The 24753-nt window shown below is 46.2% G+C and overlaps 1 protein-coding gene across 3 annotated transcripts in view; it reads right to left on the bottom strand.

The window, feature by feature from the left end:
* Positions 1-293: 293 nt before the first annotated feature.
* Positions 294-24753, bottom strand: part of SMOX (spermine oxidase) — a 51745-nt gene continuing 27285 nt past the window's right edge. For all 3 annotated transcript variants that reach the window (XM_039723782.1, XM_039723767.1, XM_039723777.1), the window contains 5 exons: positions 20706-20932; positions 12110-12283; positions 8292-8991; positions 2021-2181; positions 294-771 (listed from right to left, as the gene is read on the bottom strand). In XM_039723782.1, coding sequence (XP_039579716.1) covers positions 634-771; positions 2021-2181; positions 8292-8991; positions 12110-12283; positions 20706-20932 — 1400 coding nt within the window. In that variant the 3' untranslated portion in view covers positions 294-633. The remainder of the gene's footprint in view (positions 772-2020; positions 2182-8291; positions 8992-12109; positions 12284-20705; positions 20933-24753) is intronic.

The following is a 24753-nucleotide window of genomic DNA, read 5'->3' as shown; positions in this document are numbered from 1 at the left end:
AACACTCCATGAGCTCTGGCAGCCTTGGGGCTGTGACCACGCTGACCACAGTGCTGTCAGCTCTGCCCTAACCAGACCCCTTTGGTCAGGATTGTATTGCTGGCACAGAAAATCTCCAGTTTGGAGATTATTCATACAAACACAATTTGTGTAATGTGTTTCTGGCCTATTTTCAACCTGTTTTTCTCCTACTCCGAGTTTTATAGGAAGAGAAAAAAAAATCCTACTTTTGTAATGTTGAATGAAAGACTTGGAAGTTACCAAGTGAAGTGTCCAGGAAGTACCACAGCACAGTCTTTTTATTACAACATTTATTTTAGTATAGAAGGCACTTACAATACAGAAAGAAAAAAGAAACAAAACGAACATGATAGGCACCAAAAGTGAAATCAGAATTAAAATGACAGAGAAACAGTTTACCAGACCAAAAGGAGCACCCTTCCCTGTTAACAATACAGCACATGGAAATGAAGCTATTGATGACTAACATTTTTAACAATTAGAGTTTTTTATTTTTAATTTTTTTAATAGAAAAGATAAAAGGCTGCTCTACTGCGAACTGAAATAAAACAGAACCCCCTTCACACAGCTGCAGGAGGATTTGGGAGGTGGTGGTGGTCGGGCAGGGCTCTCTCAGGGCGGGCACTGCAGCAGGTCCTGGTACATCTCGATGAGCCGAGCAGCCTCCCTCTGCCCCGAGAGCACAGCACCGTGGGTCGTGGAGTAATACTTCCTGTGAGTGGCCTCCCCTGAGAACATCACCTGCATGGGCTGCAGGGCACAGCACAAGGGGCACAGATCAGCACAGCTTACTGGGGAGCAGCTGGGGGCATAAAAGGAGACAAACTTTCTGTGCCCTCCCACACAGGACGGTTTGGGCTGGAAGGGACCAGTTCTTCCTCTATCCCAGGTTGCTCCAAGCCTCTCCCGCCTGGCCTGGGGCACTTCCAGGGATCCAGGGGTTTCCATCTGTTTTGGAGGGCTGGTTCTCAAAAGCCCCACAAGATGCCAGTTCCAAAAACCTCAACAAACCTGCAGGAGGCACAGAGCACCTGCTCTGTACCATCTCTTCCCTTTGCTCCCCTAAATTACATTTCAGCTTTTTAGGCATTAAGGGAATTTTTCTTCTGGACAGCAACTTCAGAAGAATAACAGCCATGTCTCAATACCCAGAGGGTGAGACACAGCATTTTATCTCTTATACCAATAGTGAGGTGCTTGCTAGAACTGCAACTTGGATTTGAGGCAGGAATTTCTGGGAGGTTTTCCCTGGGAACTACACAGAAAAATTCCTAAAGCTCCTACTGGGTTTTCTTAAGTAGATTTCTGCACTGAATAAAGTTATTTCTGTTGGGGCCAGGCTCTGGTGGAGGAAATGGACTGGGCAGCTGCTTGAATGCTGCATTTTCATCAGCCTTTGGACTTGGACACATAACCCTGAGTGATGGGGTGAGTCTGGCTTAATGTGTTCCTGAGCTGTGTAACCACCTCCATGTGTGCTCCAGCTCTCCTTGCTAAATTCAGAAAGCCAAGGCAGTGCCTGGGGAGAAAATTCATCATCCCCTGCCAAGGACTGGGCCTCCCTCAGCCTGCACTGCCAGCACTGAAATATTTCCTAATATGCATCCCTAACACATTCAGACCTAGACATTAGCAGGGTCATAATAATAATAATAATAACAATAATATTTAAAACAGACTAGCACATGCTTTCCCGAGGAATTCCGAACTGGACAATAGGGCTGATGGTCATTAAATGACAACATCACAATTTCAGAAGTCACACACATGAGCAGCTCTTGATAAATTCAGGGAGAGATGAGGGAATCCCTGAGACGTTGGCATTCCAAACGTTAAAGAGATAAAATCCTACACACATCATTTGCAGGAAAAAGAAAGGGGGAAACACACTCCTGGAGGCCAAAGCAGGGATTTTCTCTTTCAACCTCCCTCCCCAAAAAGCTGCTGCCCAGTGTCCCATCAGGTTTATTGCCCCAGGCCCCATCTGGGCCATACTCACAGGAGTTTTGGAGCTCTCAGCATAAGGCAGTGGTTTCGCCAGTTTCTCCACATCGGCCCCACTAGACCCAACCTGGGTGTAGGAGTAGGATCCACGGAAGTGGGGATTGCTGCCCCAGGAGGACCGCAGGATCCGGCGAGGTTTCGGAATGTTTGGATTCCCTGGGTGGAAAGCAGAAGGAAAAAAGTCAGACTGTGTCCAAGAGGGAAGAGGGCAGTGCCTGAGCAAGGTGTGGGTGACAGGGATTCCACTTTATTCAACATCCATCCTAGCAGAGCCCCCAAAGCAGATCTGTCTTCCATCATTGAGATTTAACAATTTATGTAACAGAAATTGCCTCCCTTTTCATCTGCGCTCTTCCATTTTCCAGGGTGTTGGGGGAGTCCCACCTGGGTGGTGTCCAAGGAACAACACCTAGAACTGTCCAGGGAGCAACTGGATGAAGCACTAAGTGCCCTGGTCTGATTGATAAGGTGAGGAATTGGTCACAGGTTGGTTTCCATGACCTTGGAGGTCTTTTCCGACTTAAAATGATTCTGTGATTTGTTTTGGGAAGGAGCATTAAAATGCTCCTTTAGGTTCCTGAAACACTGGGGAGCTTCAGGGAACCTTGGACACATCTTGGTTTGGAAAGACAAAGCATCTTCTGGTCACATTTGCAGTGGGCAGCCTGGCAGTAATCAAGCATGTGATGGATCTCACCAAAATTTAGATATTAAATTGAGTGCCCAGTCTGAATTGGACGTTTAGGAAGCCTTGTGAGAGAGATGTGCCTCCAAAGAGGAAAGAAGGCAAATCTTCCTTATGTGGGGGCATTGAAAAACCTGTCAGGAAGTTCTCAAAACCTGTATTAACTCATTCCAACAGCTTCCCATACAGTTGCCCTCCAAATAAAGCTAAAATCCATGAGACTCTATCCATTCAATGCACAAGGCATGGAAAGAAGGCTTTTGAGGCTGGAAGCAGGATTTCTAGATCGCCATAGGATTTCCACTGCTAAGAGGATGTAGGACCTAGAGGAGAGGAATGCACTCAGGACAGGGTCACCAGCCACTGTCCCCATTCCAAAGACCTTGGAGAACCTGGGATCCAGGACTGCAGCCCACCAGCTGGTGGCACAAGAGCCTCAGGTACAAGCAGGGAGAGTCACACTTTGGAAATTCTCTTGCTGGTTTTGGACCATCTCAGTGTCACTGCTTTTGTTGGAGTCCCATGATTGTATCTGGCATGGCAGGAGAGGAACATGGAGAATTCCAGTGAAGAGAAATTCCCTCTGCAGGAGGCAAGATCCATCCTTGAGGTAACATCACATATCCAAGCAAGGTTCAGTTAGCTGAACCTTGAGTCTAAATCTTCCAGCAAGGGGACTGGAACTGGATGATCATAAAAGTCCCTTCCAACCCAAACCATTCTATGATTCTTCATGGAAAGGGGTGTCCAGCTCTGGCAGAGCTGCCAGGACAGTGATGGAGTCACCACCCCTGGAGGGATTTAAAATCCATGTGAATGTGGCACCTGGGGACATGGGTCAGTAGTGGCCTTGGCAGTGCTGGGGGAATGGGTGGGATTGATGTTCTTAAAGAGCTTTTCCCACTTAATTCTGTGATTCCAGAAGTCAGCTCAAAAAGTAGGAGTTTTGAGATGTTCACATCCTATGCCTGCTTCAGACCCTGACTCTGACAACTCGGGATGTTCAGCCTGCCATGAGACAACCCAAATTCCCCCACTTTCTTCATCCCAGTTGAGGGAGACACCCAAATGTAAACCCTGGTTAGGCACTGCATTATTTAGCTCTCATAAACTATTATTTAGCTGGGCCTTCAATTCCTTAAAATCAAGAGCAGGTCCTGGTTCAGCTTCTGTTTTCAGAAGTATCCTGTCAGCCAGAGCTATGGAATAAAGTGCTGGAACAAAGCAGAGGATGGCCTGCCCAGAGTACTCTGTGAACACTTCAAAACCAGGCCCCAGATCAAAATATGGCACAGACTAGCAAATAAATATATCCCACAAACAAAACACATCCTACAAAGCAATGTTGTTTCAGGAGTAAGAGCTTTGCATAACAAAGGCCTCTAAAACATGTTCCTGCAAGACTCTTCAAAGCAGAAATGCCTGGAAGTGGAAAGCCCAAGGGAGTCTGAGAACTGGGAGCTCTCAGATACATCAAGGAAGTAAGTTATCATGTTTTATTTTTGAGGGCTGTGGAAAAGCCCAGGAGAATACACCACGGAAGCTGTCAGAGAACACTCCCCAAGCAGGGCCAAGGCAGCCACCCATCCCACTGCACAAAAACAGCACATGAGGGGTTTTCAAATAAAAGGAGTCTCTTCAGTGGCCTGGTGGTGCCTCTTCCAGAGCTGGTGCATGTTTCCATATCCACATCCATTCCCATGAGCTCCTTCCAAGGTCTCCAGCACATCAGGCCATGTTAGCAAGACCTAAGTGTCCACTGTGCAGCAACTGTGCCCCTGCACAATTCTGCACCTTTTAATGCAAGCAAAAATTTCCTCATTTTCTAAGAGGAAAATCAAGAGACCCAAAGGGGGGTTTTGGTTGAAGGTCAGACAGGAGCACGTAGCACAAGTTCTGATTCTGAGCTGTTGTTTGAAGACAGAAACTACAAAGAGTGAGAGCCACAGTCCTTCAAGGAACTTCTTTCACTGGACTTTCTCATTCTGCTTTTAAACAGGGTAAACATGCCTTTGTCTGCAGATAAAAGTAACAACACAGATGTGGAAACTTCTCAGTTCCCACCATCCAAAGAGAGATAAATGGCTAAAGAAAAGATGTTTGCCTTCACTAAAACAGGAAGGCCCATATCTTCATGGCACAGATTTCCACTTGTGAAGCTCTGGAAGACAACTCCCTGTGCCTCAAACAATCCCATTTTTCTTCAGCTCCTGAGAGATGTGGATACAGAGATTTATTGGTTATGGGGCTGATTTAATTGCTATAAAATCAACTCACCAATCTAAATTAAGGCACCCAAATTTATTTGCCTACCTGAGAGCAGGATGTAAGATTCCACCAAGGGAGATCTGTGGTACTGCCCCCATACCAGTGACTACAACCACCAGAGTGGCTAACCCAGACACCCACATGGGACTGGGAGATGTGATGCAGAACCTAAAACAGATCTGTTCCGCTCCTGGAGGTCAGGGAAGGAAAACTCAGGGCACCTCCAGCTGCAGCCTGCCAGGCTCCAGTGATCCCTTCAGCAGGGAGCCTCTGGCTTCCTACTCTGGGAGCTTATCCAACAAAGAAGGCAGAGCAAGGCTCCCAATTGCACTGAGATATTCCATTTAATCAGATTTGGAGGACACTGCTTTTCACCATCCAGTTGTAAAAAGCAGTAATTGCTGATGGTTCTTAGGTTAGAACAATCCTCAGAGCTTTTCACAGCAAAGCCAGATAATCCCCAACGCCGACCTGAGAGGAAAATTCAAGGTCAGTTCACAGAGAGATTCTCAGTGTGAGCCTAAAAGAATGGATTTAACTTAAAACTGGTATAACATACTCTGAAGCCAAAGGAAAGGCCACCATGAGCAATAGACTGGGAAAACACAGTGAAAGATGGGAACCTACCTGGTAATGCATGAATTCTTTCTCAGAAGAATAAGAGCATGAGGCATTTCATACACAGCACATGAAAGGCACAAAAGGCAAAAGGAACATTAAAAGGTTCAAACTATCTGCTTCATTATTGAATATAAGACTCCCTCTATGCTCAGTATAGAGAAAAGCTACTTCAGAAGATGTCACAGAGCACCACCAGGTGAGGTGTGGAGGATCTGAGCTGCCTTATGGAAGATCCAGGCTCTCCAAGGAGGTCAGGATCCTGGCAGGACAATTTCCTGACTTGGTTAGCTGACCTGTGTGAACTTGAGTGTTGGGAAAGGCTTTCAGAGCTGTGTTTGGTGGTGCTAATTGGACCAGAGGAGTGCAGCCGTGCTCAGAAGTGGCTGTAGATGTATCATGGGCTGCTGGTCTAGCCCCCTCTCACACTCCCCCTGGAACAGATCAGCAGGGAAGAAGGGAGGTGCACGGAGGGCTGAGCACACTTCTGTTATTTCAGCCAGCCTGGCACCTGGCCCAGATCAGCCCTGAGGTACTGCTCCTTCTGGGAACATCTGGGGAAAACAGGAGCAAGGGAAACAGGATAAACACAGCTCCCTTAGCCAGGGAATCCTGCAAGAGCTGTGAAAAGGTTTTCTACCAACAAAGGGATTGGGGGCAGAGTGGAACAGGTCATGCTGGGTAATGGGTGCTCCAAAAACAGGTTTTCCTCTCACAGTTTTGAGCAGCTGCAAGACCACTTTTCAGTGGATGCACAAAATGCTCATTGCAGGGCAAGGCTCTGGTAAATCCAGTCTGGAATTCTCCAAGGAGAGATAACCTGGGATTAGCTGTGTGGAAGAGCCTGATGGACAGTGACCAGGTGCAGCATCAGCTGGAACAGCAACTGCAGCACAGACCCAGGGCCCAGAGCCACATATTTCCATGCTGGCAGGAGAGGAACATCCAACACACGTCAACAGTAACTGTGAAAAAGCCCAAGAAGGAAGAGGGAGAGCAAACTCCCACGTGCCAAACTACAACAGACCCAAACAGCCAAATTCCCACTGATGAATTGGAGTGGGTTTTGGAATTATTTTTTTTTTTTAAACAGGCCTTAAGCAAGAAAAGCTGCAACAGACAAGGTTGTTTGTACATTCAGCACTGCAACAACTTGGCCTGTGAGAGAACAGATTCCTGCTAAGCCTGTGTAGAGCAGCAGTTCCCTGCTGGGGTCAGGGGAAGGATGGCACATAGGGACTGATGTAACACAGGACATGGGGACACCCAACACCCCTGAACACCAGCAGCTCAGGAGGCACAGCTGAAACAAGGATTCAGGCACTGAATCAGAGCTTTTCAACGCAGAGTCTCTACTCTACAGCTCCTGCAGAGTGGTAAAACCTCTTTTGCCTGTAGTCAGTTGTGCAGGAAGTCCTCAGACTCCAGAGCCCTTTCAGGAAAAAGGTTCTTCACCCAGAGGTGCTGGAACAGGCTCCCCAAGGAATGGTCACAGCACCAAGCCTGACTGAGCTCAAGAAGCATTTGAACCATGCTCTGAGGCACAAAGGGATTGTTGGAGTGTCCTGAGCAGGGCCAGCAGCTGGACACGATGATCCTGATGGGTCCCTTCCAACTCAGGATATTCTGTGATTCTGTGACTCTCTGGATCTCCATGCTGTTGGTGGCAAATGGGCAGTAAGGACAGGGGAAAGCTGCACTTGTGAAGGCAAATTTCTCCACTTAGCTGGAGCTCCATGGACAAGAGGTAAAGTTGGAAACCCCCTGAGTGCTGAGACTGGGCTAAAACCAGCTAGTAGGAAGATATAAATCATTTAATCAGGAGCCATCTCTAAAATAGCACAAACTGCACCTAATCTTGGAGGATGCTCCTCTTATAACTGCTTGTAATTCTGTATCAATTCAAAACCCTTATTTCAAAACTGCTATTAAGTCCACCACTATTTCTTTCAGTGTTACTATCTTACACCTGCACAGTGTCTCCCATCAGAGGATGTCAAAGACTCTCAGATACAAAAATCCCTTTTCCTGGGAAGGTGTGTGACCTCTTGAGAAGTGACTGTGGACAAGCTAAAGCCCAGCATCCAAATGTTATTGCTTTAAGTGATCTCATTTGGATTTTCTCAGTGTAATGCACCAAAGATTTGCCTCAGTCCAACTGCTGCCCTTAAAGTGATGCATGATCACAGAACATGAAATCTGAAAAGTCCAGGAAGGTTTCAGTGATGCACCCAGAAAATGGGAACTCTCAAGATCAATAAATCTTTTTGAAATTTAGGTCTTGGAGATTATTTCCATCATTCTGAAACTGAATGGAAGTCAGGGGTGTGACTGAACCACACCTCAGCTGATCTAAACAGGGTCAATTTCTGAAGTGGCCATGCTTGCTCTCCACAGCTGAGATCAGCCCTCAGAGCCCGACAGCTTCAGCTGTTGAAGAGTTATTTGTGATTCAATAAAGCAGAGGATGTGGAATCCTCCAGCACTTCTGTCCATCACTTCCTGAGCCGTTTTATCAGCCCCTCTGTATAAATAGCTCTCAGGCACACCCAAGCAGGAGCTATGCTGGAAGCACACGCACATGCAAAGGGACACAAAATGCCAAAGAGCTAAAAATGACTTTAAAGCATTTCCTTCCTCGTGGTTATTTGATTCCCCAGCCCCACGCTCCCTCTCCCACCAGAGCAAGGCTGACCTGTAAATTTACGTAGCATTTCGGTGCAGGTTTCTGCCACAGTTTCATCATCACACTTCTCCATAATCAAAGCCTCTTCTCCACAGATCCAGCCACTGAGGACATGGCCGTACCTCTCGGGTGGGTACAGCACATCAAAGCTGCAGATCTTCTTGTACCACAGCTCCTCAGGATAAGTCAAGCTCTCGCTCTCCGCCTCGTCTTCCCAGACAAACTGGATGCTGTTGCACTCAGAGCTCCAGAAAGGCTCTTCAAACTCCAGGAAGATCTTGTCAGTGGTATTGATTCCCAGTTTCTCAATGGCCATCACCTTCTCCTCAGGCAGGCGGGGATGGAACAGGCTCTCGTGGCGCTTCTTCAAGACTCCCAGGGACACAGTCACAATGACGTGGTCAGCTGGGATGAACTCACAGTCCTCGCATTCTACGAAGACATTGGAGCCCTTGTTCTCCTCGGGGAGGTCACTGTTGTGGTCAGCCACCCTCTCAATCTCCTTGCTGACCGACTGGTTCCAGTGGATGCACTTGACCGGCTTGCGGAGCTGAATGACAGACTTGGGAATGGAGCGGGCCAGAATCTCCACGATTTTAATGAAACCACAAGGAATGACGTGATGAGCCCCGGGGATTTCGGTCCATTCCCCAAATTCACTCAGCGAGACTTCATCCATGCTGTGGGAGCTGCTCTCGCAACTCTCTACCTAAGGAAAAGCAACACAAAAGCAACATTGCCACAGAGCAACTCCTTTAGCCACAGCACAGCTCTGCAAGGGCACAGAGGAGCTGCGGGAGATGAGAGTGATGAATTCCACTCTGAAACCAGATTAGCTTTGCTAGTAAAGAAGTGCTTGGCCACAGGATCTGACAAAAATCAATCCTTAGCCTTTCTTGCAACCAGAGAAACCATTTTGTCATGGTAAAGAGTTGAAGTTGCATCTTCCAGAGTTCAGAGACCAGAGGGCTGGAGCCCTGTACAACAGAGCCCCTCTGAAGACAAACACAAAAGCAACATTGCCACAGAGCAACTCCTTTAGCCACAGCACAGCTCTGCAAGGGCACAGAGGAGCTGCGGGAGATGAGAGTGATGAATTCCACTCTGAAACCAGATTAGCTTTGCTAGTAAAGAAGTGCTTGGCCACAGGATCTGACAAAAATCAATCCTTAGCCTTTCTTGCAACCAGAGAAACCATTTTGTCATGGTAAAGAGTTGGAGTTGCATCTTCCAGAGTTCAGAGACCAGAGGGCTGGAGCCCTGTACAACAGAGCCCCTCTGATCTGAAGACAAATTGAGAGCAGAGGCTGTTCAGCGTGGAGAAGAGAAAGCTCTGGCAAGACCTCCTGACACCTTTCAGTACCTAAAGGTGCTACAAAAGAGCTGGAGAGGGACTTTGGACAAAGCCAAGGAGTGACAGGAGAAAGAATTATGGCTTTAAACTGACAGTCAAATTAAATTAGATGTGAGGAATAAATTCTTCCTTGTGAGGGTGGTAAGGCCCTGGCACAGGGTGCCCAGAGAAGCTGTGGCAGCCAGAGCCCTGGAAGTGTTTTCAAGGCAGGTTGGATGGGACTTGGAGCTACCTGAGATGGTGGAAGGTGCCCTGCCCATGGCAGGGGATGGAACTGGATGGTCTTTAAGGTCCCCTCCAACCCAAACCATTCTGTGAATCTATCATTCCATTATGTCTTTGCTTTTGCACAATTCTGAGTGAAAGTTCTGGTTTCTATCCTTTAAAACCCTCTGCAGTGGCCAGGGACCTGCTGCCTGGTGCTCCTACAGCAGAACCTGGAGCTGCGTTAATCAGATGCTCATTCCAACATTAATAATGTTCCCACGAGGAGCCACAAAAAACTTCTGGCAGCTCTTTGTGCTGTCTGCAGCTTTCAGCCTGCTGTCAAACAGTCAGCAATCAGCCAGCTAACAATCTGCCAGAGGTGAGAGGACCCAGCACAGGAGGAACTGAAGGAGACGGAAAAGGGAAATGCCAAGATGTGAGCCACGTGTGTTTGATGTGATTACCAAAGCTTTAGATCCATTAACCTGTTGGTTAATGTTTGTAGGAGTATTAAGCATAGCTGCAGCTCCCAACAATCCCTGGAACAAAGGCAGGATGTTTGGCCTGTCTTGTGATAAGCTTCTAATGATAATCCTGATGCACGGGACACAGTGATCTTAAAATCTTCACATCACCGGAGTCACAATCGCTTGCACACTGTAATTCTCTAAGCATTTTAAGGAGTATTACAATTCCTTACCTCACCCTTTTACCTATTTTCCAGACCTTTCCACATTTTAATAACTGTGCTTGGAAGCCTGACAAGCCTAGACTGTCTGCCTGTGGAGCACCGTGGTGCAGGACAGGAATCTCTGTGCTGGGACAAAGTGAACAAGTCAGGGCTGTACCAGCAGCTCCCAGGCTGCTCCTGTGCCTGCAGTGACCAACAGGGTCCCTGACCAGGACCTTCCCTGTCCTGGTCACTGCCTGATGACTCCAGTGGGGACTGAGTGAAGACCCATCTTTGGACTGTGCTGTAGTTCCACCCTACCCAAGCATTTCCCAGACCTCCCCCAGGGTGACAACACAAAACCCGTGGCACACAGCAGGATCCTCATCCTGCCAGGATGCTCCAACAGGACACTTCTCATTATGAAGTTAAACACTGGTGGCTGTTTGATTCTTTCAACCATCAAGGCAAAATGCCAGGGGGAAAAACAAGCAACTAGGAAGACTCTAACCCAAGACAGATTAATCCCCACTCTGTCATCTGATAGTTTTAAGTATGAGAAGCTTTGCTGTTCTCAGGTATTTGCATGAGAAGGGATTTGCAAGGCTTGCAGAAACAGCTCTGACTGTAGCAGCCTGGAGCAAGCACAGGATAAACCACAGGAAACCCAGAGCTGTATCCAATGACTTAACCCTGTCTGCATGGGTGTTGCTGTATGGGTAACACAATAAATAACTGAGCTTTACATGGCAGCTGTGGAGATACCCTGTGAGAACAAGTTTTGGATGCTGAGATATCAGGCTCAGGACACCATGGTTCAAACCTCAGCTTTATGTCAAATCTCCTGTGAGACACATTAGGTCTTTATTCCTCTTTGGTTTAGCATCCCACCTGAAAACAGTGAACTCATGACAAAGTGCTGCTTGCCTCCCCTGCCTCATTTCAGAAGCTTTTAAGTCATCCTAATTGAAAGAAAAATGACTGATACACTATACTCGTGGAGTGCTTGATGCAGCATTAAGTCCTCATCCCACGGAGAACTCATTTAGCCAAGGCACCAAGGAGATAAAAAAAACTATGGAAGTCGTGTGGAAAGCTGGTTTTATATAGTCTGTCTTGGATTTTATTGCTTTACCTTCAAAATGCTTTCTGGGGATCTCTTCAGCAAATTACCAGCATCAAAGTTACATTTCTTCTGGTCTCTGAGAGGTAAAAAAGACTCAGGCAGGATCAGGGGGTGCAGGTGTAAGTCACAAGATAAGACACTACTAAAAGAACCTGACAATAGAGTAGCTTCAGGTGGCAAAAAACCCCTAAATCACACCAGAAAATTTAACAAGGCCTAGGAAAGCCTCTGCTATTAAGACAACTGGGGTTTTAAGGTAAGAAAAAGAAATAACAAAGTATTATTCCTTGCAGCCCAGTGTCTTTGGATCCACACCAGGAGGGAAAGTTGTCAACAGAAACACAAACTGCAAGAGAGCACAGAAAGCAATTCCCAGGGCTGGGCAGGGCTCAGACAGGTGCCTGAGGTTGAAGATTTATTTGCTCCTAGTTTAAACCAAAACAAAACACCCCAATGCTGTGCACACCTACCTTCAGGTACTGCTGGATCATGGCCAGTTTCAGCCTCTTGACGGCCTCCGTGTCATCCGGGTCGGCCTTGACGCGTTTGCGCACGACGTCCCGCGTGAAAACGCCCACGCTGTTCTGGCTCTCAGCATTGACTGGTTTACCCCGTTGGAAGAACTCCTGAGTCAGGTTATAGACCTGCCAGAGACAGGACACAAGGATGGGATCATCCAGCCAGATGTTTCTTCACCTGTCCCAATCCAGCACATTCACCTCCTCCTCCCAGCAGAAGCCACGTCCTTCCTCACATCTGACAAAAAGCAACGGCTCTTCTCCCACCTCCATGTTCCAGGTGCAATCCCAGGCTGACACCAGCCCTTCCACCCTCTCCATTATTTAGAAGGAATCCATCAGAGTGGGTGAATTGAGTTTCACAGTTGTTTTTCTGTTGTCCCGTTTATGGGGATTCTTTAAGGAATTTTGAATGAGTTAGAGATGGGATTTTTGAGTGTTTAGATGTTGTCATTCATTTTTCCTATCTTCTACATCGACAGGAAGGGTGAGCTTAGCTCACACCTTTACTGCATGGTTTAGAAAGTCATAAGACCTTTTAAGGATTTATTGTTTAATAAAACACTGTTAATAAAGATATTTATGTTTTTTACTTAATCCTTAACTACTTACTTTTATGGACTTACGCAGCAGTGTAAGCTTTCTTAGTTAATTATGTTATGATATATAAACCTACAGTACTGTATTCTAAACTTCTTGTTTACCTTTGTAACTACTTTTATTTTTTCTACATCCTAAATTCTAAAACTCTAAACTTTCCTCTTTTTAACTTAACATGTTTCTGCTTTAAACTATAAATCCACATTCTCGCTTCTAGTACTTAAGTTTGGAAGCATTTTCCAAGGTCTCAGATCAAATCCTGTTTTTAATTCTAAGCTTTGGCTTACAGGCCCAAGGTTCTGAGAATTCCCTGCATTTTGGATTCCAACATCCCATGAAATCAGGGTGGCAAACAGCAGGGGAATTCTGTAGGCACACAATTTTACTTGAGCACAGGACAGGTAGAAATCCATGGAAAACAGTGACATCTCTAGAGCCCCTCACCAGAAGCCACAGTAAAAATCCCTTGTGACAAGTCATTCTTCTCTGAAGATATTCCTGGTGGTTTTTAACCCCAGTTTTCCATACAAGCTACATACAGGCAAGGAAACACCATCCACCTCAGCCCTCTGCTTGTGGCTGTCTGGAAAAACTTGTATTTCTATCTACAATATTGCCAGAAGAGCCTGCAATTGCATCATGCCTCTTCCTTTCTACAGAAAAAAACAACTCAAAAGGAATCTTTTAACACAGGAAAGCTTTCAAATGATGCCTCTCAGAAATGCAGCACATCCCATTAATGACTTGTTTGTCCAGAATGTGTCCTCTTCTCATTCACAACATGCCACAGGGTGCACAATACTCTTACAAGCACAGGGGATATCCCTGCTTGGGGAGTTTTTCCTGTCAAAGATGGTTTGATTACACCTTATGATCACTTTTTGGAGACAGATGATTTGGATATGTCAAGAAGCTGAAGTCTACAGTAAATATCTGGTGCAAAGCTGGTAAAAAACTGTGGCAGCCTTGCCTTCAAAAAGCTCCTGGAGCTTCCCATTCCCTGATGATAGGGCTAATCCACTCTGATTTATGTTCTTCCCACTCAAATTTTCCCCAAGAGCTTGATTTTATCTTGGGTTTCAGGAATAAAGTGAAATTGAGGTGGCAAAATAGAGAGAAGAAGAGGAAAGGGGAGAGAATAAACACGTTGCAGTGGCAGGAGTGAGAGAGGAGGTCTGTGAGCAAATGGAGGACAGTCAGTTGAAAAGTAAGGGATGAGGAGGAAATTGAAGAAAGTAAGTGAAAGAACGAAAAAAAAGGGGGGGGAGAAATAAATGATAAAAACAGAGAAGAAACAATCACAAGGAAAATGAGTGGGACTGGTAAAGACAGAAGAGAATTGCAGACACTGCCTGGGACATGGCCATTCCAAGGAGATTCCCAGACAAGAAAGGTGGGGCCCAACGTCCTATATGAAACAAAGGCTTCCAGCAAAGGAAACTTTGGCAGTTCCAGCATCCCTTGGTTCCCAGTCCCTGAATTTCTGAGGCCACAAGCACTTGCAGCAGGTCCGGGCTGCACAGACCTTGCGTCAGCACAATCAGCTCGGCTTTCATAATCTGATTGAGCTCTGTAAGCAGATAACAAACTCACAGGACAAGCAAAGCCCTGCTAAAACCCAGCCACCACTTGGCCCACAGGAGAAGTGAGCCTGACTATGTTTTTGTTAACCATTATATTCTTCACTGCCCCACAGGGAGCAGAGCAGGAAGGCACAAGTTCTCTGTGCTGTAACCACCAAGGAAAGTCTTTCCTGGAGGTGCCATCCCATTGATCAGACAGCAGGTAGGTTTAATCACATCAGGATTTCATATTTCTCCTGTTATTTCCTTGCTTTTCAAGTTCAAGAAGCATTTGGACAACACCCTCAGACACAAGGTGTGACTTTGGGGGTTTTCCTGTGCAGGCCCAGGAGCTGAACTTGACGATCCTCCTAACTCAGGATATTCTGATTCTTGGGGGTGCTGAACCATCTGAGGAAGAAGAGGAGGCAAAGCTGTGGTAGGCAAGAAGGAAAAGGAGAAACAACAGCAGATCCTACACTGAGAGATATATGGTCAGAATAAATAAGTGAAAAAGATGCTTAAAATGTATGTTTTAATGAACATGAGCAGCAAATACATCCTGTGTAAGAAGCTATGGAAAAGCTTCACTAGGACACCTCATTTGAGGTAGATTTCCAATGAAGCAGGAGCAAAATTGTGCTGTCTGGAGTTGGAATTATCCAGGCTTTCCCTCTTCAGATGGAGAAAGCATTGTCATGCCTATGGGACCACCCCTGGGGTCACTGGGAACAGGCAGCTGTAATATCTGAAAACCCACACTCCTCCAATCATTTCAATATTTCAGCAGCAGGGATCCTGATAGAGTAGAAATGGGCTTTCCCTCAAAGATCCTGGGGAAAGGTAACAACAAGGATGACCTGAAAGATTCTGCTGATTTTCTAGTTTCAAAATCTCCCTGCATTCAAACCAGAGCTCCATGTCCAGCAAGGAAGGCTACACCACACACAATCCAGACAACCTTTGCTTTTCTATTATCACACACCTGACACAAGCAGGGAACAAAACCAAAGGACAGACTGCATCAATTCCCATCTCTTACCACTGGCAATCTCACATCCCAGCAGGATGACCTAAACATGTCTCACTCTAAAGTTCCCCTGAGCTGGGACAGAATAAGTGGCACTGGAAGCCTGACTGAAAAAATAGAAGTAAAAAACAGAGATCTCAAGTAACCATTCATTCTAAGCATTCTTCCTTCCCTCATTCTGAAGGCTTATATACAATCTCCCAGGGAATTCCTAGAATCACAGAATGGTTTGGGTTGGAAGGGACCTTAAAGCCCACCCAGTGCTACACCCTGCCAGGGACAGGGACACCTTCCATGATCCCAGGTTGCTCCAAGCCCTGTCCAACCTGGCCTTGGACATTTCCAGGGATCCAGAGACAGCCACACAGCTTGTCTGGGAAATCCATTCCAGGGTCTCACTGCCCTCACAGGGAACAATTCCTTCCCAGTATCCCATCCATCCCTGCCCTCTGTCAATGGGAAGTCATTCCCCCATGTCCTGTCACTCCATCCCTTGTCCAGAGTCCCTCTCCAGCTCTCTTGGAGCCCCTTCAGGCACTGGAAGATGCTGGAAGGTCTCCCTGGGCCCTCTCTTCACCATGCTGAACAACCCCAGCTCCCTGGGTCTGCAAGACAGAAGGGGTTAAAGGTAAGAAATTAAAACAAGTTAATTGAATGTCCACAGTCCTAAAACAGTTTCACTTCAGCTTCCATCTTCTGTCTCCTTTCTGACCAGCTTTGGGGCATCCCACAACCAGGGTCTGTGCAGGGAACGTGGACTCCAGCAGGGATGTCCCCTCTGTTACCTACAAGCTTCCTCCTCCACAAGTTTATTTACTACCTACGTGCTCCTCCACCACAGGAAAAAGCAGTTTCTTAGGAAGAACAAAGCTAAATAAAGAAGTTTCTCCACACTGAAGGAGGTCAGGAAAGCACATCCCCATCCACACTCCTTCCTGTCAGCTCCGGTGACGATGCCCAGCATTGTCTTTTGCTCACTTGGCTTAAAAACTGCCGTGACTTAATCCCTGTCCAGTAAAAAGCTCTGATGGAGATAGGGCTGTGCTGTTCCCAGGCCAGACATCTGTCAGTGCAATAGAGGCAGGGAGGGAACGGTGACTCTCGGTGGCCCTTTGGTCCTGCTTTCCATGATAACTGCAAGGCAAGGCACTGGAGCTTAATTGGGGATGGCAGGAAGCCCAGCACGGGGTGGGGGTGTGGAAGATGAAAAACGCTGTCATTCTTTGGCTGCATCCCTCCCCCAGAAGCTGTTGCAGCACACAGGAGAAAGCTGACAGATAACAAGGCCATTAATTAGCTGATTGTTAAAGGGAGGGTTCTTGGGAAGCAGCTCTTTAGGGACCACATCCTTGCTGAAAAGCTGAAGTAAAAGCAGGCACTTCTCCTAAATCAGGCTGGTGATGGATTGTGATTTTTCAGCTGCATTTAACCTGTCCAGCTCACCACTTCCCACTTCTCACTAATACCTGGGAATCGGCTTTAAACACCTCTCTGGAAAGGGAAATGAGGACTTAGCAGGGACAGAGGAACAACTCTGAGATAAACTGTCCCTGTTCTCATTTTCTGAGGAGTTATATGCACACACAGACCCCAAAGGTGCAGACATTACCCTCAGAGGTCCCACTCTGGTCATTTTCCTGAGAATCATGAAGATGTAGTATAAGCAAGAAGAGCCAAAATCCTCTCCCAGCCCCAGGATTCCCCCAATTATCCTAGAAGGAATGGAGAGGAAGGTGGGAAGATGACAAATACATAATCTGGGCATCACACCCTGGGGAACCACCCTGTGCTGGTGCCTCTTTCCTTTTGGAGACTGACCAAATGGAGTGACAATGACCCTGAGCAGTGCCAGCCCCACACAGCACATGGTCTAAGGAGGACAATCCTAAAAATCCTGCCCTGTCTCATGGTGCTTCCCTTGGCAATGCGTGGCTGGGAATCCAGGTGGATTGGAGACCTTCCTTGAAGGCATCGCTCTCCTTCCACAAGGAGAATTCAGGTCACCTCAATCTCATGACAAATCCTGACTGACCCCACTGCAGGGCAACAGGCTCTCCCAAGGAACTTTCTGCTGGAGAAATGAAGAGCTGAGCAGTCTTCAAGCAGTCTGACTGCTCCACTTCCTTGTAACCAAATAAAGGCTCCTGTGAGACATCCCTACAGCTATTAAAAATTCAGGCTACTGCAAACAAAAATGCAGCAAAGCTTGTATTGAGGTAGAAGAAGCCAGCCAAAAAAGATTGGATAAGTGCCTGGAAAAAGCCTAAGGACTTTCCAGATGAATTAGTGAGGCAAAGCTCTGGAGGTACAGAGGTGCTTTGCCTTTCACTCCAGGAAAATTCAGCACAGAGAAACTTCGCTTGCTAAAATGCAGTTTCAGAGACTCCACATGCCCCAGTGAAACTCAAGGGAGACCCCCTGCACTTTGAATTCCCTAGAATTTGGTGTCCAGATGACAAGATAACTGGGGCTGCAGAGACCCAGCTGGAGGAGAAGAGCTGAAGGCACAGGCTGGAGCCCCAGCAGCTGCAGGCAAAGCCAGGCAGGGTGTGAGTGCGTGGGGAGCGAGCCGGCTGTGCACAGAGGGCAGGCCTTTGGAAGGGTGACAAATTTAGCCCTGCTCATTCAGGGATACATTTTCCACTGCTCATGCCAGTCCTACACCCCTGATTAGGCTTTGCATCCATCATGGGTTGCTGGCTGTTTTGTGGGGGGGTCTTTCTTTTCAGCTCAGGACAGGGTGTGCCACCTTTGCTATCTCAGCCTCCTCTGAAGAGGTGAGATGACATGATGGTGGGATTGCTAATAAAAATTTGAGAAAGGCCTGAGAGCTCCTGTGAGACAAGGGAAAACCCTGACCTCAGGATTTAGTGATCTGTTAGATGACTTTTTATGCTTTAACAAAACCAATCATAAAACCTGCCTCCCAAAAAGAAAACAGAGATGCAGAACTGAAAATTCTTGCTGCTCCTCCCCAGCATTCATTTCACCACCAGTTAAAGCAACAGAACTTTGACCCAAAAAAAAAAAAAATTAATAACCTCTCACGAACAAGCAAAAAACCCTTCACAGAATCAAAGAATGGTTTGGGTTGGAAGGTACATTGAGGATTGTATTGTTCCAACTGCCCTGCCATGGACAGGGACATCTTCCATTAAACCAAAGTGATCCAAGCACTGTCCAAGTGGCCTTGGACACTTCCAGGGATCCAGGGGCAGCCACAGCTTCTCTGGGCACCCTGTGCCAGGTTCTCACCACTTTCACAGCAATGCTGGGGAAGTGGGGGACACCCCAAAACACAAACCAGAAACACCCCCGCCACACGCAGCATGTGTGGAACACCCTCTGCACTTCATGCCAGAGGAAAATGTCCCCAAAGCCACACACCTGCTCCTGGCTGCCCTCCCTCCAGGGTACTTGTTTTTCCTACAACAATTTTAACTGGGTATTTTTAGGAGATCACACAGCTTGCCTGAATTCCCATTTTTCCTAGGCAGAGCAGGGAATAAACCACAGCCAAATGCATTAAATCAGTACAGATCCTCCAGCCTGGCACGCCGAAGAGGCTGGGACAAGCAGCTCAACAAAACCATGAGCTGCTCCTGCAAGAAATTCCAGCAGGCTTTGGAGGAAGGCAGAGAAAGCCCCTCCCAGCAAGAGCAATTAAGGGGCTGGCTGATGTCCCCTGCTTGGCTCCAGCTGTCCCTTAAGTATTTTTTATCACCACGAGTGGCTGCAGACATTTTTACAAGCCATAAATGTGAAAGCCTTTTCTGTCTCCTAGCGATAAAGATATCCTGTGGCAATGATAAGCTAATTAGGTGTTGTGTAAAGAAGATTAACTTTTAATGTGCTGTTCTCTCATGTCACTGGCTGCCCCTTTCTCTCCCCTTTAAAAGAAAGGGTAGATTTACCAAATTAATAATTTCTAAAACACTGGTACCTCGTTATGACCTTTATCTTACTGGGTTTATCTCAAAGCTAAGTGGCTCTCATCTCTGTACTCCCTTCTCATTCTGGAGTCTGCCCTCCCTTTGCTGGAGAATTTCTTATCATCTTCCAGGCAGGATGATCACCAAGCCCTGCACACAGTTTGGCACCGTTCCATTTACATAAATAATGCTGCTCACTGCAGTATTTTCATTTACTCTTTCTAGCCCCAGTTGCTGTTGATCCTCCTCCACACACATCTCACCTTTTTTTTTGCCTGCCTGGAAAAAGTCTCATTCATTTTTTTTTTAATCCAGTAATATGAAAAATTGTTCAGATGAAATATATCCACCTGCATTTGTCCAAGACATTGTCCACAGGTTGACAAATCCTTCCCAAAACGAGATTTCTTTGAAATTCCTACTACTCCTCTCTGAAACTGAAATGATTTTGTGCCATCCCATCACTGATTCCAGTTCAGAAACACAGGGCAGTGCCAAAAATCTTTCCAAAATAAAAAAAATATCCCTTTTTCTGCTCCCCACCCAATTCTTGATAATTCTTTACAGGCTGCAGTGACTTTTCTAATGCTCCCTGACATATTTTTAAACAAAGTATGCAAGAGTAACCTGAATCTAGTGAGTGTTCAGCCAAGAGTCAAATACTGAAGTTTGCTGTCAGATGAAAATCTGAAGGTTTTAGGCACTGTTACAGCCTGATGAAAATATTCATGTTTTGTTCCATTTTCTGCAACCCACTGAGAGATCACATTACCTGGAGGGCCAGACAGTCTGCACTGACCCCTCTAAATGTACTTCATAAACAGCATTAAAAAAATGTGGGGAATAATTATAATTAACTTTGGCAAGCAAAAGAGTTTAAATAACCTTCAACTGAAGTCCATGCTGGTCTCAATCTCCCAGAAAAGATATTCCTTTCCTTCTGATGCAAAAAAACTTTCAATTCCTACAAAACTGCACTGACTTTGGCACACCACACAGCATTTCATAGTATTTATAACCAATAAAAAGTCACGGGGATACAATTTTAGCTGGTTGTTGCTAAGGTTTTGCTTTCTACTTTGTTTAGCAATTTGATCCTTACACTATTCTTTTAATTAAGTACTGGATTAATTACAGGATGTCCCCAGCAAATTATTGGATCTTCCCCAGAAATAGTCGCTGGAAGTGATTAAATGGATGACAAAAATGGAAAGATTGTTCTTCCTCACCACAGAGAGTTAATCCCACATCAGAGAAATGGGGTGCAGTGAAGCCGATGAGACAAAACTTAGCATTGATTTTTTTTTCCCAAATAAATTAAAGACATCACTGTTTTTCTACCTTTGTCCTGGAATTTTCTAACCGCCAAGCGGCCTCAGCGTTCCAGGCAAATCTACCACTTGACAAAGCAGTTGGACACCAACCTCGTTGTATAAATCACTGAATTCTTCAACCACATCTTTCGGGATCCTCTGCCCGCTGTTGGTGAGGTGATAAGCCACCCCATTCTTGGAGTAAAGGCTGATCCGCCCAACGCTCCTCTCGCTGTCAGTGGTCTCTTCCAGCAAACCATTGTCTTCTGCTAGATGATAGACTGGGTTTCCATGTGAACCATGAATCCACGTAGCTCCCAGCTCAAAAGTGGCATGCCCTGCAGGAGAGGAAGCCAAGCAAGCTGGTTATGGAAGCCTGTTTTCCTGGAAGCTTCTCACGCTCAGCCCTGAATAAAATGTGCAACAGCAGAATTGCCCAAGGACAGCACGTGTTTGAACATCCCTTAAGGGAGTTTTTCTCTGTTAGACACAATGCCAGCATTCTTGGAACTGGTCCTTTGGGATACAGGTTTGGGTATTGCCAGAAGGATGGGACGTTGGGGATGTTGTAATAAAGATCCCTCACAGTGAAACACCTCTGATACTTAAGGAGAAATTCAGCCCTTCTCAGTTCCCAGCTCTCACCAGGGTTGTTGCCAGCAGGGAGATGGAGGAAATATGGATTGCAATATCGGCCTGAATACTGCACGTTGTCCTGTGACTAAAAACGGTTGTTATTTACAAATACACCTCACATTAACTGCAATAAAACATGCATTTCCATTCCCCAAATGAGTAAATAGGCTATATTTTATTACTTATGCCTTTGGAGGTTTATATAGCAGGTTCTTTAGAAAGAGGCACTGTCAGGCTAAAACACCAAAAGCATTTTGTTTTCATCACCTGTACTCTCTGCTTGAAAAACACAAAGAGTTTGATCAGCTCCACTCTCCCCATCCCTTACAACTATCAGGATTTGCACCAGGGCTTTGTTCCCCCCAAATCCAGCACTGCCAGACTGGGCTGAGAGCACAGGGGGATGCTCAGCAGCTGAAAGGAGATACTAAAAATAAGCATGGGTCACGTATCCCCCCATATTTTGATAGATTCTCAGAAGGCCAAAGCAAGTTTAAAGTCTGAAAGTGCTGGGCATCTCCCAGCACCCCTGCAGCAGCGTGGGAATGCCTGATTAAGCAGGATAATTAATAGGATCCTGCTTGATGAAGAAAGGATGGTGCAGTTCCCAGCTATCATTTGCTGTTTAACATGTAAATGTATGCTCAGACAGAGGCACTGCAGCACTGAGCTGTGCTGCAGTCAGGTTTAAAGAGTGAAAGCTCCAAGGAATGCTGCTCCCTGGCTGCGCCCCTGCCTCTGAGGGAAGCTCCACGGATCTCATTTTCCAAGCAGCCCCTTTATCAGTGAGAGCTGTGCTGAGTGCTCTTCAAAAACCTGCACTACAGCAGGAGGTTTGTACACCACAGCACTGCTGCAGAGAGCAGCACCAACACACAAACCTCAACACTTCAGGTGCCACCAACTCCAGCACAGCCCAGAGCACCCAGCCACGTGGAAATGACTGAACACTGGCACCCAAAGGTAGAGCTGATCAATATTGCAAGTGGCAGCCCCCTGGTTCATGCAATCCTCCTGCAACTCAGGCCGTGCCAAGCAGCAGCAGGAATGCTGCCTCCTGCTCTAGGGCAGGAGCTTGGTCTCTGCTGCACAGCAATCCTGCTGAGACACCTGATTTTGCAAAGAAAACAATTTGCCAGCAGCTCCTGCTGCCGCCTTAGTGCTTGGTGACAGTGATGATGTGTTCCAAGTTCTCCTGTTGAGCTGTGTGGAACATAATCAAATACCAACAAATTAAAAGCTCATTCTTGCCTGTAATATTCATGCTCACTATCATCACTACTAGATAAGCCAGGTCTTACCACATGTAAGTTAAATTATTAGTTATTTAAAAGTGTAAAATTAAATAAAATTCTTTTAAACAGAGACAGCTGATTTACTTTCAGGGCCTTAAAAATTTTTCGGTTCAAAATTAATGTATTTGGAATGAATCATGCCATACAACAACAATTAAAAAAAAAAAAAAGGCAGAGAAACACACAGATTGTACATCAATCCTCCTGGATAGGGATGGCAACTTCACATTTTCCTTTGCAGCCCTGGCCATTTCTTGGGTATCCTGTTGTCAGATAGCTGCAGTGGATACAGAAGTTATAGGTCATGTGCAGGAAACACGCAGTACACAAAGACACAGACCCTCTGCCTCACCTGTGCTAGAATCAAACCTCTGAATATCCAAATTACTCCCCTGGGCTGAGAAGCAACAGTCTGTGCACTTGAGGGAAAACACTGTCCCCTGCAAGACATGGCTCAGTGAGGGGGGAAGGATTCAGATATAACCCTGAGAAGGTGCCACAATGTCACAGAATGGTTTGGGGTTTGGAAGGGACCTTAAAGATCATCTTGTTCCCACCCCCTGCCATGGGCAGGGACACCTTCCACTACCTCAGGTTGCTGCAAGTCTGCCCAACCTGGCCTTGGGCACTTCCAGGAATCCAGGGGCAGGCATAGCTTCTCTGGGCACCCTGTGCCAGGGCCTCCCCACCCTCACAGGGAAGAATTTCTTCCTAATTAGTAGTTCTGCTGAAATTTAAATCAGATCTTTAGTCACATGTGCAGAAAGGGGAGAGGCCAGAGTCAGAAGATGGATCCACCTTGGCAGAGAACTGCAGCCCACACCCACACAGGGCAACCTTGAGAGCTGGCAGATAAGAAGAGAAAGATAAGAAAAGACAGTTTTAAAAAAATTTATAAAGTTTTAAAAAAATTTAAAAAAAATTTTAAAAAAAGTTTTTATGAGTTTTAATAGCTTCTCTGGGCACCCTGTGCCAGGGCCTCCCCACCCTCACAGGGAAGAATTTCTTCCTAATTAGTAGTTCTGCTGAAATTTAAATCAGATCTTTAGTCACGTGTGCAGACAGGGGAGAGGCCAGAGTCAGAAGATGGATCCACCTTGGCAGAGAACTGCAGCCCACACCCACACAGGGCAACCTTGAGAGCTGGCAGATAAGAAGAGAAAGATAAGAAAAGACAGTTTGGAGTTTTAAAAAATTCATAAAAGACTAAGACTTTGCATGCCAGCTTCTGCTCTGCAACTAACAGTTACATCTACAAATTCTAAAACTGCCTACTGACTGAAACACCTGCTCTCCTCCACCATTAATTAAGAGGTGTTAATGAGACGGAGATGGCTCCCCAGCAAAGGCAAATATGTGAGTTACTGGTGAAGGTGGGCAAAGATAAGAGAATCAGCCTCAGTACTAAAAACACCAGAACTATTTCACAGGTGCACTGGGAGAATGATCTGTGGCTCCCCGAAGATTTCAGCTCTTTCACACTTCCCTCCTCTCACAGGCACCATCCAGGATATTTTTAATGCAGCGGATTGTGTACAAAGGACACACTTCCCATCCTAACCTCTATGCCAAGTCTCAGCAGAATGTGAAGTGCCCTACTCAAACCTCTAGAGATTACATTTTTCTGACTGCCTTTCCACTGGTTTGCCTTCTGCAAGTTCACAGGAGGCTGTTGTTTATTTACTGTGGTGAGTTTATCAGGTAAAACACAGTGATGTAAGCACCTAAGAAATAAAAAGAAAGCAGGGCAGCAAGAGGGCAAAGGTAATATCCAGAGTGGGGTCAGAAACAGAATTAGTTAATTGAAAGCAAGAAAGCAATTCAGGAAAAGCAGAGAGCTTTATGCCTCCTGCAGAGAAGACACAGGCAATGTTCCTCTGGATACCAAGAAAAGCTCCAGTGGCTCCTGTGCTACAAAGGACAATGTTTGTTCCAGGAGTTTTGCCTGAGAGATTTTTAAATTGACATGGCATTCAAATATTCAGAGTCTGCACCTTTATTACACATCAAGAAAGGAGGCTGCAGAGGTAGGAAAGCTGAAAATCAGGATAAAGGGATACATTGAAGATGTTTTTCCAGCAGTCTGATTCCCACTGGGTAGCGCCCCACACAGCAAATTAGTTCTAGGAAAATGAATGGGTTTGTTTGTGAAGCAGAACAGCTCGGGGTTTCCCCTTTCCAAGGGCTTTAAGCCCTGAGAAACAAGCCATCAACAGCCTGGAGATTTA

This window comes from Passer montanus, unplaced genomic scaffold (genome assembly GCF_014805655.1).
Source record: "Passer montanus isolate IOZ18808 unplaced genomic scaffold, ASM1480565v1 scaffold109, whole genome shotgun sequence".
Classification (NCBI taxonomy): domain Eukaryota; kingdom Metazoa; phylum Chordata; class Aves; order Passeriformes; family Passeridae; genus Passer; species Passer montanus.
This window is presented reverse-complemented; position numbering and strand designations above follow the sequence as displayed.